General features: G+C 37.4%; 1 protein-coding gene across 4 annotated transcripts; it reads right to left on the reverse strand.

The window, feature by feature from the left end:
- Nucleotides 1-1160: 1160 nt before the first annotated feature.
- VAMP727 (vesicle-associated membrane protein 727) lies at nucleotides 1161-13589 on the reverse strand. Of its 4 annotated transcripts, none has more exons than XM_089163964.1 (6): nucleotides 13420-13589; nucleotides 12298-12527; nucleotides 12019-12208; nucleotides 11813-11933; nucleotides 1912-1974; nucleotides 1161-1815 (listed from the first exon to the last, which is right to left on the reverse strand). In XM_089163964.1, the coding sequence occupies exons 2-6, from the start codon at nucleotides 12485-12487 to the stop codon at nucleotides 1672-1674; spliced, it is 708 nt and encodes a 235-aa protein (XP_089020090.1). In that variant the 5' UTR covers nucleotides 12488-12527; nucleotides 13420-13589; the 3' UTR covers nucleotides 1161-1671. The 4 variants fall into 4 exon arrangements, with proteins under 4 accessions (XP_089020090.1, XP_089020106.1, XP_089020097.1 ...); XM_089163980.1 differs by lacking the exon at nucleotides 13420-13589 and adding an exon at nucleotides 13320-13413; XM_089163971.1 differs by lacking the exon at nucleotides 13420-13589 and adding an exon at nucleotides 13309-13413.
- Between the last annotated feature and the right edge of the window lie 1319 nt (nucleotides 13590-14908).

Raw genomic sequence — 14908 nt, forward strand, 5'->3', positions numbered from 1 at the left:
TACTAGAGATTCGAGAGAGAGAGACTTCAAAGTCTTATATAGCGCCCTCTTCTGCTAGTGAGGTGCAGCGATGGTTGCTGAGGATTGAAACTTCACTGGGTTCGGTTACTCACACTGAAGGCTTGGGATACAAGTATCCCATGCTATGATATTAATCGATACGTATTTGTATTTTATACGATCAACAAGATAAATATAAATATAATTTTTTATTAAATTACACTAGAGTACTTTTGCCATTATGGTACTCGATCCAAAATAATACGTTTTTTAAAATCACCAACCTATACAATACGCAATACCAATACTTCAAACCTTAATTGAATAAAAACCCTATTACTTAGAGGAGCAAACACAGGCATTACAACAACTAATATGCTGATATTCTATGGAGGAGATTAATACAAAATGATTAAACCAAAGTTAGAGTGTTGGTTGGTCAAAGTCCTTTAGGTTAAAGTCTAATGATCACGCTTACAAAACCCTCTCTTGTTCTTTCCTTAAGTTCTTCTATATTCTCGGTGGAGGCCACATTGCGCATTATGAGAGATCTTGCTAGCCTGGTGTGACCTACGTGGACGTGAGTTTGATGTGCGCCACTAGGATTCCGCCAACTAGAATCCAAATAATCTTAACCCTAAAAACAAAACAAAACAAAATTGAGATAACTTAACTAAAGAGAACTACCAGTAGAGGGTTAGTAAAATGATTAAGAACCTCATCTCTTAGTAGAGAGGTACGGGTTCAACCCAACAGCTACATATATATATATATATATGTAATACCCCCGTGTAGACTAAAGCTCTTAACCCTAAAAAAAAAAAATCAAAGAGATTAAATAAATCGAATCATAACGGTTTCCTCCATTGTTTCTCTTCCAACCTTACTTTTCTTTTAATAAATGAAAAAAACTTACCCTTCTTTCACCCCCCCCCCTCGAAAAAAAAATCTCTCTTACTGTTTTCCTATAGAAGGGCGGTTTTTGTAGGTAGGACGGAAATCTTACATATACCATAACCTTCCCATCAGAATTCTCTAGGTTCTACTTAGACTTCTCTAGGTTTTACATTCTTCCATGTGGTTCAAAGTCATTGGAAACACATAGTTCTCTCCTAACAAAAACTATTCCAAATCCATTAGTCATTGCCGGCAGAAAAATTTCATTTCAGTTCCCCGTTTATTAAAACGTGACCAAACACATAAAACCAAAATATACGAAAGTTGCTGGCAACATTTGCATTAGTTAATGTAGTAAGGGTACATAAAAGTCATTATATTTTGCTGATACCTACGTTCTTGTCACAGTTATCATCATCACAGATTACCCATTCCGTCCACTGCATATGTTTACACATCTCTTTACACAGTGACAAAATAAAGTGACCGATAACCATAGGTGAATTGTATTGCTCATTCTCTAGCCAAGAAGACTATGTCCCATCAAGGCAGGACAATGCCAGTGCAGCCATCTTCCTCTCCACGGCCCCCTTAAAAAAAAAAACCATAGATACCAGCAGAATCTAAGAAGCCTTTTCAGCAGTCCAATAAAGCGGTAGACAGAAGGAAAACAGCCAGATAGAATAGGATCCTACATATCGATCTCCATTTACAAGAATTATTTTTCCCTATATATACAGAAAAGTGAAAGAAACAATCTCTTTCTCATGCCCATCAGCATTTGAATCCTCCGCAAGCCATTAGCCATGCTATAATAATGATTGCAAGAATGAATCCTCCAACCATCAGCTTAAATCTGAAATTTTCCATCCACATCTTCCGCCGGAGTTGTCTACCTTGCCTCTGAAAGCTATCTGCCTATAAACAGGACGAATAAACCCAGACAAAGTTCAGACTTTACGAACTCTCAAGATCACCTCCAAAAGAATAGTATTAACTTTAGTTCTAAAGTACCTGGAACTGAAGGTTTTCAGTTTTATCCACCAGAAGTTCAATCTTTTCACCACGATCCAATACCTGAAACACAATAAAGTGGTTTCACTGGATTAGTTTGAAAGATTCAAAATACTTATTCAAAAGTTTGACTAGACTAGTTAGCTTGTTAAACAGGGTTCCCCAATAGCAATAATTAACATTGGGAGGGTCCTTGAAACGGTGAAGCACAACCCTGTTCCCAGATATTGAAGCATTTTCAAATACAAAATCAAATTCCAGTCAAACTAATTTGAGAAGCAAAATTATTCTCAAAACACCACACCAAAACTAAGAGCAGATATTTGATTTCGGAGACTGTTTAGCCATCCATTTGAGAGGGGACGAGTAGGATGAATCCAAGGTTCCACTCAAACATCCCTCTTACAGGATATCGAATCAAACCCAAATCAGTAAGTCAACAGAAAAGTCAACCTTATTTGATTAAAGTCCTTCAAAAATGGTGATGTTCCAATTTTAACTACTAAAAATCAGAAATTGATATTGATAATCAATAAAAAACTACAGAAAGAAAGTTAAACCAGTTCATAAAGATGGTTAACTGCTTCTTTTATGGGGTAGAAGAAATGCTGAAAATTCAGCCAGATTCAATGGACAGATCTGCTGATGTGGACAACGACACTGCGATGGGTCAAAACCAGTCAAACCAGGAGTAGTATGACTGACAGAAAATATAACTGATATGCCCTACAGAAATACACTACGATATTAACACCAGACAAAAAGATCATTTACATTCAAGTATCAAACAGCCTTCAAAACAGCCAGTTGAATACCACTCAGTACTACAGCATTCATGCAACAGATTCAGAACTTCATATCAGAATAATGTTCAGCATACTGACCAGTGACCATAAAGGTTTTCTGAAATCAGAATATGATTCAAGCATGCAGAAAGCCTAGATTCTAACAATCCTACTGAGAATGGGAAAGCCTTTATCTATGAAGCAGACCAGAAACTGATTGCAAGAAATAGAAGAGCAGGATACAGATTCAACAGAACACCAAGAGAATAGAGAACAGTACCATAGTTGAAATAAGAATAAAATTTTAATTTTCAAGAAAAAAATAATAATAATAGAAGAAAAAAGGCAAGATGATAACAATGACCAACTAGACTAGAATCCCACTATCTAAGGTTTCCCTCCAACTGGATCAGAATATCCCAAGATCGTTGTCTATGGCTTCTCAACAGTAATAAATTGCACAGTACTCAATAAATAAACAAATTTAAAAAAAATTAACTTCCATATACCATAATTACCTATAAGCTAATGACTCTTACAAGTTGTATATAGAAAACTAAATCAAGGTCCTAACCTGACTATGGAAAGCCAATCCTTTTCCTTTTTTTTTTTTGGGCTGGTAAACATGGGAAGCCAATCCCACTGCTAATAATTGAGAATAGTTTACAAAGGAAACTGATAGGATAAGGTGAGGAGATTCAAAAAGATTCACCAGCAAAAATAAGTACAAGCTAGAGAATACAGGAACACTGATTTTAGCTTCAGTTAATTTTTGGTGAGCATGAATAAGATTTGACTGGTAATCAACAGAAGAAATACGTATGAAGAAGAAAGATGATACAGCTAGAGAACCTGATTCCAGATCTGGAATAAAAAATCAGGTTGTCCCCTGGTCCATATCTTAAATCCTACATTCATAGAAGAATAAGCAGAGCAAGTAGTCCAAGTATCTAAGTAGCGTGGAAATTTATATATTCATTATTTTCCCTAGTTTTTATTTTATGTTTGAAATGAATTGGTACAAAGTGGTATGTGCGATGTTAAGTGAAGGTTGAATATTCCATTTCTGTTGTCAAGCAACAGTAGATACATCAAGTGTTGTTATATCTGAAGTTATTCAGAGAACTAAAATAAAAAACTGGATATTGGAGAAGGGAAGAAGGAAATAGGATAGCCTATCTCTCCGACGGCCGCTCACCTATAGCATCTCTCCATAGTCCATACTCTCTTGCAGAGCAAAGCACAAAGCTAAGAACTCTTTTTCCCATCTCAATGGTCAAAATCATGTAGAAGGCTGTAGCCCCTCACAAACTTATATATAAAAGTAATATAATAAAAAAGGAAAGGCCAAACCAGCCTTTGACTAACAAAGCAATATTAAAACACAGGAAACTAAAATAATGAAAGCATACGCGATGTAACCAGCGCAAGTCAGCCCCCGAAGAGGGCCCAAGTCCGTCCATGAGCCAGAACCCACCTAAGGGGGGCCGAATCTGTCCAGGGGTAGAATGGTCATTTTCTGAGCCATATTGGTTGACCAAGTCAAGTTTTATTTCAGGAAAATAATTCTGTTTTTATTTCCTATTTCGGAGTCCTAGTTGTTGAGTTAATGTTGGTCTTTGGTTGTTAGTTAAGGTGTCACTAGGTGAGGACAGGGTTCCCTAATTTTAGGAACCTTATCTTAGAAGGAGTTCTATTGTAGTTAAGTTCTATTTTAGTATGTAATTGGATTCCAATTTGGTAGGGATTCATTAGTTCAGTCTAGGATGGTCTGTGGAGATTATAAATAAACTAGTCATTCATATAATTCAGCAGTCCTGATTAATGAATTGATTTGAGTTTGAAATTTGGCTTAAGAAGTTGAGGGATTCCCCTTGGGATCCTCCAGCTAGGTTAGAGTGCTCTTACTTTCAGTTTTGAGATTCCTTCATCAACCTCAAGCTTCATCTGCAGAATTCCAGCAAGCTTGCCACAAATTCAAGTAAGCCAAGACACCTCAACCCATCCCCCACAGTTGCAGCTGTTCCCCAACCCAACCCCTAGCCACTGTAGCCTTTTTCCCCCTCTCCTTCTTCCCAGTGATACCAGGTCCTAGCCTCCCTAGGATTCCCTCAATCCCAGCCCCAAAACCCATCATTCGGCCCTTCCAAGAATTGCCTAAGCCTGTAGAACCCAGTCGTAATCTTAAAATCCCCAAAGCAGCCCTAATTCTGGTGTTCAGAATTTCTGCACTTCATCTTCTTCCTTGAGAGGAGTTGCAGAATTTTTAAATTCCAAAAAAACCCTAAACCCTTCCAACCTTAACCCCTGTTTCTCTGTAACAGTTCTGACTTCAGAAGTAATATTACAAATTCTGTATTGCAGGAACAACCCTAGCCCCCTTCCCAACCCTAACCAAAACCCTAATATTATCTTGAAATTTGAAACCCAATAATAATCAGCTCTGTTTACCAATTCCAGCAGGTTTTTAGATCCATGGTGGGAGATCTCACCACTCCAAAATAGCGAGATCTTGACCGAGATGGCGAGATCTCGATCGAGATCTACCAAAATTCTGGCGTAATCTCGGTGGCCCATCTTGGTGGGTTTTAGGGCCCCGGTTGAACTGAAACTTGGTATTTAGCATATTTAAAGCCTTTTGAACACATTGGTGGCCTTAGATTTCTGAAAAAAATAAGCCTAAGTATGTCTTCTAAGTCAACCCTATGTGGGAAACGGAAATGCTGTGAAATGCAAGGTTAGACAACATGTAATGTAGAGATATTAAGTAATTCATGTTATCAACTATCACGTATCAAATACATTACACATCAAACAATCAAAGAACTTAAATGTCTTCAAAATTTTACAACTATGAGAAGTTTTAGACTTTTAATAAGTCATAAATCATAATCCATAAGTTCACAATCACAAGAGTAAGTGAGTAACAAGATTACAGGACAGCAAGAGTATCACTCAATATTTTGCATCAACCGATTCTGAACGGTGGCCACATATGACTTCCAAGTCAACTCATCACTGCAGTATGTCACACATCGGTTTAAATGTCACATTAAATTTGTTTCCATGAAAGTGAAGATCAAAGCTAGTAGATATATATATATATATATATATATATATATATATATATATATATATCTCATACTACTATTATAAAAGTATGAACTCAAAGGAAACAGCTACATTTCATTTTCCTTCAATACCCTTTTATACTTAATCAATTAGATTTATCTATTAGTAATAAATTAGGTCTATAATGGTCAATTAAAAATTTTAGCCCAAGGAATAAGAAGAGTTCTCTCCAAAAACTAAGAAATATTAATTGAGAATCACGCATCTCATTGATATTAAATATAATTAACTAACAACTGTAGTTAATATTTACTAAATTTAGGAAGTTAACATTTGTTATCCGTTCCTCTCCCATTTCCGAAGCAAGTAACCAATTTAGGAAGTTAAAATTTGTTATCCGTTTCTCTCCCATTTCCGAAGCAACTAACCGTTTTCCAATTAATACAGATAGTTAATAAAACCATTTTTTTAACCCATAAAAAATACTAAAATATTTAAGTATTGATCTCTTTCCTCTCACTAATTAAATTTTATATTTCATCACTCTTTTCCTATGTAACTCTTCACAATCCAGTCTACCAATAAAAGAAAAACTCTCCAACTTCTTGTTTTGTCTTTATACACATTTTTATTAAAACATCCCAACTTCTCCCATGGCTCTGAAACGATTAATCCGAAAAGCCGCAAGGTACTGCATTTGGGATTTGGGAATTTGGGATAGGATTTTGGGTCGGGTTGATCCTCAACTCATGTATTCATTGTTCCTCTTTATATGGAGAGAGATGTACCCAAAGTTGTAGAGCAAAGCAACAATGGAAGTAATCCAACACTTGGAGCAAGGGAATGCTTGACTTTGGAGAATTGAAAGAAACCCAAGAATCTGCAAATGCTTTGGATTTAGAAAGCTTTTAAACCTCGAGGAACAAGAAAAACACACTAAAGGCATTTTCTTGTCTTCTGTATTGTTTTTTGGTTTCTTTCTTGTCCTGTAACAATGATGACGCGTTCTATGGCGATGGCTTCCTCTACTTTCTCATCTATCTACTTCACTTATTTATATCTCAAGGAGCATCATCGCTTGCTTCTAACCCCCCATGTTCTATATTTTGTTCATTGCCTTCTCCACCGTATCTCTTTGCTTGCTTGCCTTTTCCATGTTTAAAAGATTGAAGAGAACAAAAGAACAAGAAGTAGCAGCGGTTGCAATTGAAGTACCAGCTCAAAACCCGGACTCCGTCGTTGTGTAGTCTCCACAGGACATCACTGATGAAGCCCATTTGGAGAGAATTTTAGACATCCTCTTCTCCGATCGTTTCAAATGGGACTCTTTTCTTCCTTCTTTGCCTGCTCATCTATCTGTCATTGATAGCAGAAAATTCGCCACTACCCAGCTTTCTGATGTGCCAAGCCTGAAAACTACGGTTACGATTCTATTGCCGATGGTTTGTTAAAGACTGGGGACCAGAATGGGAAGAAGAAGAAAAAGAGGGCCAAAAAGAAGCGACATCATTCACAACGTGTCGTCGTTGGTGCCGAAGATGGGGCGCTTCTTCTTATTGTATAGGACAAGCATGATTTGGATTCTTTATATCCCTTTATTTCCCTGTGCAGTGTAACACACAGGAAGATCAAACAACAATATGATCAACTTGTTAAGGCCAATGATTCTCAGTCCTTGACTCTGGCTCAGGTTCATTCCATAGTCACTAAAAGCCATGTAACTCTCTACAATTGTGAATTTACTCACAAAGGTTCAATTTTTGTTTACCGATGCCAGTACACAGATTGACGCCAATTTAGATGACTGATGCAGGGGCGCTTACCGAATTGACTTAAGAAGTTGATTCTTAATCGGGTAAGTGTTTTTGTCAGTAGCCGAGCTTAGGCTATTTCTAAAAGAATTTAGCTTAAATTAATTAGGCTTTTTCTGAAATCTGGTTATGCTTTATGTTATCACACGTAGGCCGGTGTTTTGGAGAACAGTGTTAAGGAATATCAGCTACACATTATTTATCTTCAAAGATATGTGGGAGAACCCGAGTACCTTGCATACTGTTTTTAATATGAGTTTATAATCAAATTTGCAAACTTTTCACTGACAATAAAAAATGAAACACGATGTACTCTAATGAAGATTGTGCATTCACGTTTATGTGATTGACTTTGCATTTGTGGTTGGAAGTAACTCATATTGAAAATGCTATTATTCTAAATTGACCATCTTTGTTTTGTTCTATTGTTGCTTTACTGGATTAAGAGTAGAGCTATGTCTAATTATGGCCAAGGAGGCTCAAGCTAGGGAACTCAATTAAAGAAAGCATTGGATAGAGAAGCTTGAAGAGAAGATGTTGAAAAATCAGCTAGAGGAGGGGGATACCAAACAAAAGGCGACCACCAGGGGGGACACACCGCAACCAAAAGAGATAGGTGGATTGGGCTAGAAATCTCGAAGGTGAATGAAGCCGGATGAAGCTTGCTTGGGGGTTCTTAAATTATAATACTATCCGGAAATCGTTTCCGGCAAAATATGGAAGCGAGAAGAAAAGAGAAATTCAAAGCTAGCCGAGGACCTCCCACCGGAAAGCAATTTGTAATGTAGCTCCCAAAGTGCGAGCAACAGCAAAGTTGATGTTGGCAATGGAACTCAGCTTCGGGAAGATAATTGGCGGAGATGGGCGAACCTTAAGTCAAAAGCATATATGATATACCCAGCGGAATGAGTAAGGAAAAATATCACAATGTGGATGGAAATGGAGGTTGGAGAAAGGAAAACCCCGAAAAATATTACCTTCCGACGTGCATTAAAATTGAAGCATGCCCACCGCCAAGACAAGGGAGGAAAGGATGTATGGCTATGGAATCCATCACAAAATGGATGTTTTACAATAAAATCTGCATATGAAGTGTTAGAAGATTCCAATAGTCTTGGTGTGGACATTTCTTTTGATAACAGACTGGGAGGCCATTTGGAAGTTAAAGGTGCCGCAAAGAATCTCTTGTTTCAGTGGGTTCTAAGTTTGAACAGGCACTAACTAATGATAGGAAGTGGAAAATGGGACTCATGAACCACCATCTCAGAACCCCGTCTTCATGAAGCTGAAACTAGTCTACATGTATTTAGAGATTGCCAATATGCGAGTGGAATATGGAAACGATTAATCCCAATGAATCAACAAGGACAGTCTTCAATTGTGATCGTCGTGATTGGCTTTACCTAAACATTTGTGGAAATCTATCACAACAACGAAAGGATGGTCAGCCAATTTCGCCATCACACATATCTCCCGTGGGGTTGGAGAAATGTGATACCATGAAGAAGACTCACCGACCGGGGGAGGGGTTGAAATGATAAAGAAACACTCACAGGGAGGCAGCGGACCCGGGAAAATAACACAACAACACGAAGTGAGAAGAAAGGCAAGGGAAAAGACCAACGGAAGGATGGCAAAAGCAAGTAGAGCGCAGGGTAAAGAAGATCAATCAAAGGAGGGCGCAGCCCGAAGGGGGACGGGAGGTTGTGCAAGAACCCCAAGACAAGTGTCGACCGAGCCCATGCTATGTGTAGGCAATGCATGCGAGAAAGAAATAGCTACCGACGGAGTCGACTCTCACAAGCAACGATTGTTTGAAACGAGTGCTCAAAATCAAGGAAGGATGACAAGGATTATTGTGGCAATTCGAGAGTTGGTAGATTTGCATGGAAATATCATCATACTCAACAATAGAGAAGCAAAAGGGGATGGAGGCGAAGAGAACAACAACAGGAGCTCCACGCGTCTTCAGAACCCCTCAAGGTATAGAGGAGTCCTCAGGTGGATCGTTTGACCAGCTCTCTTTAAATTGATTTGGGTTTCCCGGGAAAAAAAAAAAAAAAAAAAAAGAAGGGAAGGAAAGGGAAAAAAAAAAAAAAAAAAAAATTTAAAATGGAAAATGGCAATAGAAGGTAGAGCTATTGAACAAGAGTATCTGTCACAACTACACACTTAAGAAGCAGTCTTGTGACTGCTTTATAAATTATTTCCAAAGTAACCCCACCCCCTAAAAAGAAAAATGAATGAAAGCCAATTCTACAAATAGAGGAGAGAAAGAAAAAAAAAAGAAATATACCATGTCAAGGGTAGCTCTCCAGGTTTCTCATGATGCGTCAATCTACTTTAGAATTAGCTGATCTCTTACGATATTATAGAGAAAATCTTCGTTTGTTTGGTAAGGGAACTAGCGTTCTTGATCTGATAAATATATTTTTTATGACACTCCATAATTGATATTCATTCACTCAATTTCAAAGTTAATTCCCTTTCAATTAAGGAGTTCCACCGCTCCTTAGGGTCAGAAATTTCCAAAGATTTAATAAGCACTTGTATCCATATTTGCTTGTGTACATGTGTAATCCTAAGCCAATTCTTTGAGCATCATATCTATTCTCAGTAGATCATCGAAAGAGTCGAAGGAACCTAAACTGACATGTTTCACATGGTAAGGAATTTTACTCTATAGCCTGTTTGTCTATATTATGTTTTAGTAGGAATGATGGATTGAGGGGGAGGAGCACGGAGTAGTAATGGATGCTATGATTCTCAATATCAGCCCAAAGGCCTACCATAATATTGCTCCAACGGAGTACCGGACTTATGTGAGGAGAGCCTATGAAGCCAGCTTGAAGAGGCTTCAAGTTGATTGCATCGATCTTTCTACTATGAGCATTGGGTTGATACTCAAGTTTCCATTAAAGTCGCTTGTGAGGTTCATTTTAATGTTCCAAGTGATGTACTCAAATCCTGACATTTATTTATTATAGGGTCAAGAGTTGAGTTTGTAGTGGCACTAGGGCTTACAAATACATAGGTTTTAGACTAAAATTTGACACAAAGAGAAAAATATAAAATTTTAAAATTTTAAATTACATAAACTAAAAATGATATTCAAGAACACATCACACGTGCATGTGCATTATTACTTGTATATATATATATATATACTAGACTCACACACCCATTGTAGAACACTCTATTAGAAAAAATTCGAATTTGGGGGAAAATCTTACTTTTGTTGAAGATCTAGTTGAAATAGGCTTGAATGATGATAATCTGATGTTGTAGATGTCTTAAAGATGTTTAGAAATTAAATCCCCAACAAATTCTGGCCAAAAATCAAGTTTCCGGCAAGTTTTAATGATTGCAATGAGAGAGAGGCGAGATCTCCCATCTCTCAGATCTCGTCTCGCTATCTCAAATTAGCGAGATATCTCACAAGATCTCCCACCATATTTAGATCCCTAAACCCATCAGCCAAACCTCTAGAGTCCTCAGTCAAGTGCTGGAGCCTAATTAGAAGATCTTGATATCTAACCCAAAACCTAGGGTTACATTACTAAGGCTCAAAACAAGAATCTAACTGAACTATTAAAATTTCCTTACTTTCTACCAATATTTAAGATTCCAATAAGGGGCCCATTACAAAGAAAAACAACATGTTCAAGGGCTTATTCTAATAAAATAATCCTTTCAGGTGATTTACATGCATCAGTTCCCCCCTGCTAAACCAGAATTGCAGATACAGAGAGAGAGGGGGTTGGGGGAGGGGGACCATCGACTGGTTTGGTGGAAATGTTGTCGAATCAGACTTGCACAATATCCTTCAGTGGGAATTAAAATTCAGCAACCTTTGACTTAAGCTGCTCCTCCCTCCATGGCTCCAATACCAAAAACATAGACCGGGCACCAGTAATTACTAATAACCAGTGAGTTACATAATTGATGCCTAGTTACGTAAGGATCCACATAGTCAACGCCGGTTAGTTGGGAACTTGGGATAAAGCTGTATAGTAATAGTTATGGTGGTTGTTTTGCGGGTAATGCCTGGAGTAGATCCAATGGTTGCACTCAAATCAAACCAATCCAATATCCTAAAAACTGGCTGCATGGAAAATGCGCGAATCAACCAGAAAACCCCTGCCGATATACTGTTTCTTCCCTTCACACTTAAGAAAAGTTTGGACATTTAAAACACCAAACAATACAGGTTAAAAAAATGGAAGAATGTACCTTTTCAATGTTGTCCATCATTACTCCTTTGACCTCTGTTATTTGAGCCTTTAGCTTGGAGAGCTTACTCATCTCTTCTGGATGGCTCATGCAATATTGCATATGCTCCTTAAGCCGGGGCCTGTTCAGTATAATACCGATTAACAAACCCATAAAAGAAATATAAATGGCTGATACCATCACATGCAGAAACTGTAAATGCATACCCAAATTCTCTGTCAAGACTGTATGCAATACTAAATCTGTCTTCAAATAAGTCATCATCGTCATCATCAGCAAGTGGGTGTGAACTGTCAATGCTTGCACCGTAATGCTGTTTGAAATCATCTTTAACTCGCTCAAGAAGGACAAAGGGCAAGCTCCTCCCAACTGCTTCATCAGCAACAACAAGGAAGACTGCAGGACCAAAGTGATATATACTTAAACATGACAGTAGCTAAAAAAAGGAGTTCAATAACCAAATATTGGAAGGGAGTAACTCATACCAAATCCAGTATCAATGAGAAAGTTGAATGTATAACCATCACATGAGTAGGTGTATTTGTTGCTATTTGAAGGCAGTTTCTGCAAGCACTGAATTGCAATAGTGCTGAAATTCCCAGAGAATGATGTGTGCTCTGCAAGCACAACAGTCCCCTTTGCAACAAAACTATATATTAATCCTCTTTGACTCATGGCTCAATTATGGCTCCAAGTATTCCAAGACCTGCAATAGCTGCACACCAGTTCCAAAGATGTCGCCACCGAAGAAAGGAAAAAAAAAATACAGATTCATAGGTTAGCAAATCTGAATTCTACTCAATGAAAATGCAAAATTCATCGTCTGGTAGCTTCTGCAAATAAAACAAACATGTATTCTATTTCCCATGTCCAATATAACACTTATGAATAGAAAAAGCTGTCAAGTTATTTTATGGCACCATAACCCAGAGGTGATGTACGTTTGACATGGTTCAGTCCAAAGGAAAAAGAGATTAATAAATAAATAAATAACAATCAAATATAATAACTCAATAAGCGAGTTATCAGAAGGGGAAAAAATGAGGATGCCGCCATCGACTTTCATAAGGTAAGCCGCAAATTCAAGCTATGTAACAAAGTCGTAGAAAGCGAAGACAAAGGCAAATTCCTAAGCAGATCTCATTCTTCCAATCCTTTCTTAAAAATATTCATAACAAATGTTACTTATACCACTAACCCCTGAAAAGAAACCTTCGTACAATCAAGAAAGAACAATTAAATCAGAAAACAAAATTAACCGCCAAAGAATTCAGTAGTCGCAATCCACATAAAGAAAACTAATAGCATGAAGTGAGATCCAGTACACCTTAAGCAACAGGAATCTGATCAGGATAGAAGGAAAAAATTGAAGAAATAATACAGGAAAACAGAGACACGGCGAAATAAAATTGAACCAAAACCTAGATCTTGGCGAATCGAAAGATTCAGAAACTCAACAGATTATCGAAGGATCTATCGATGGAAAAACTATCAACCTGAGAATTACCGGAGCAAATTGTATCGCAACGCGAGTTGAAGACAATAAAATAAAAGATCCACGAAGGAAATGAGCGTTTTGTGGGTGAGTTTGGAAGTACAGGTCAAACCTGAAAGCCTTGTTTGATGCTTCGTGGACAAGAAAACGGGGAAAGGGTCGATACTCTTGTCAGTCGTTCTCTGCGGATTAACTGCAAAACAACGGGTATCACTTCCCAACACTATAAAGCTATCAAAACAATTTTTTCCATTTTTACGGTAAGTAGATACAAAAAGTAACACTCGGAAGTCGGAACCCGGAAATGCAAATGTTCAACTTTATACTTATAAAATAATAATAATAATTTTTTTGTTATTTTTTATTAAGCATATCATTAATTCGGAGCAAAGGACGTGGTTTAGCAAAGCTCTAATAACCACTCATTGGAACATGACCATCATTTCGGTCTCAACACCGAAAGATCTCCTGAGCTAAGATGTTTGCTAATACATTAGCTTTCCTTAAAGGTGTCAATTGGTACGGTTCCGGTAATTCAGTATGGTACCAACTTTGAATACTGAAAATTGTATCGTACCAAATTTACACAATACGGTACAGTACGGTTTCGATATTTGCAAAAATGGTTCGGTAAGATTTTTGTATTAAATCTGTATTGGAAAACGGATTAAACACGGTATCTAGTGTGATACAATTTTAGTATGAACGAACTCATGTCACTTTTGTTATTAATTCATTAAGATTCTAATGAAATTGCGATCAAACAATCAATATAAACGAAAAATTGAAATAGGAAATTAGGAATAGAATAAAGGTAAAGTGTTTTAATTGTAAAATTACATTATATTCTTTAATTTGGTACGGTTTTGGTACATACCACCGACAATATGAGTACCTCAAATCGGAACAGTACCAAATTTTGAATGGTGATATATGGTGTGGTTTTAGACGGTGCAGTTCGGTAAAGGTTAAACAGTTCTGGTATGCAATTGACACCCTTAGCTTTCCTAGGTACATAAGAAATCACAAAACTCAAAAAGTTTTCTTCTAACTTACAAATGTCATTCACCAAAGGCTTCATCATAGGGGGCAACTTGTGCTATGGTTCTTAATTAAATTGACTAGTAGTTGATTGTGGATTCCGCATGCACATAATCAATACCGTTTGCCAAAGTGAAGTGTAATGCTTCATGAAGTTCTAAAACCTCTCCTTCCAAGACTAAAGAAAAATGTGATGGTATGAACCATGCAATCTTTGGCCTCCTATCCCAGCTACGCCCCACAAATCCAAGACCATTTTTCCTCTCAATTTCCTTCCATGAAACATCAACATTCAATTTGACGAAGGGTGATATAGAGGAACCAACATGCAATCTTTTAGAGAACTCTTGTTGAGTGTTGCTCGCCTCCCCTTCAAAGGAGTGGTATGTGATTTTTTAAAATTTCTCCTCCACTCAATAGAAATGGATTTTACATTTTTTATTCATTCTATCAGTATTTAGAAGGTGGGCCTCACATTTACTGTATTGTGCAGAAACATCCAAGGAACACATACCTCACCTTGTTATACCTCTCCCCTAAACGAAGAAATGATCCAAATT

The sequence above is a fragment of the Hakea prostrata genome, chromosome 1, assembly GCF_041222555.1.
Source record: "Hakea prostrata isolate BN-2017 chromosome 1, UWA_Hpros_2, whole genome shotgun sequence".
Classification (NCBI taxonomy): domain Eukaryota; kingdom Viridiplantae; phylum Streptophyta; class Magnoliopsida; order Proteales; family Proteaceae; genus Hakea; species Hakea prostrata.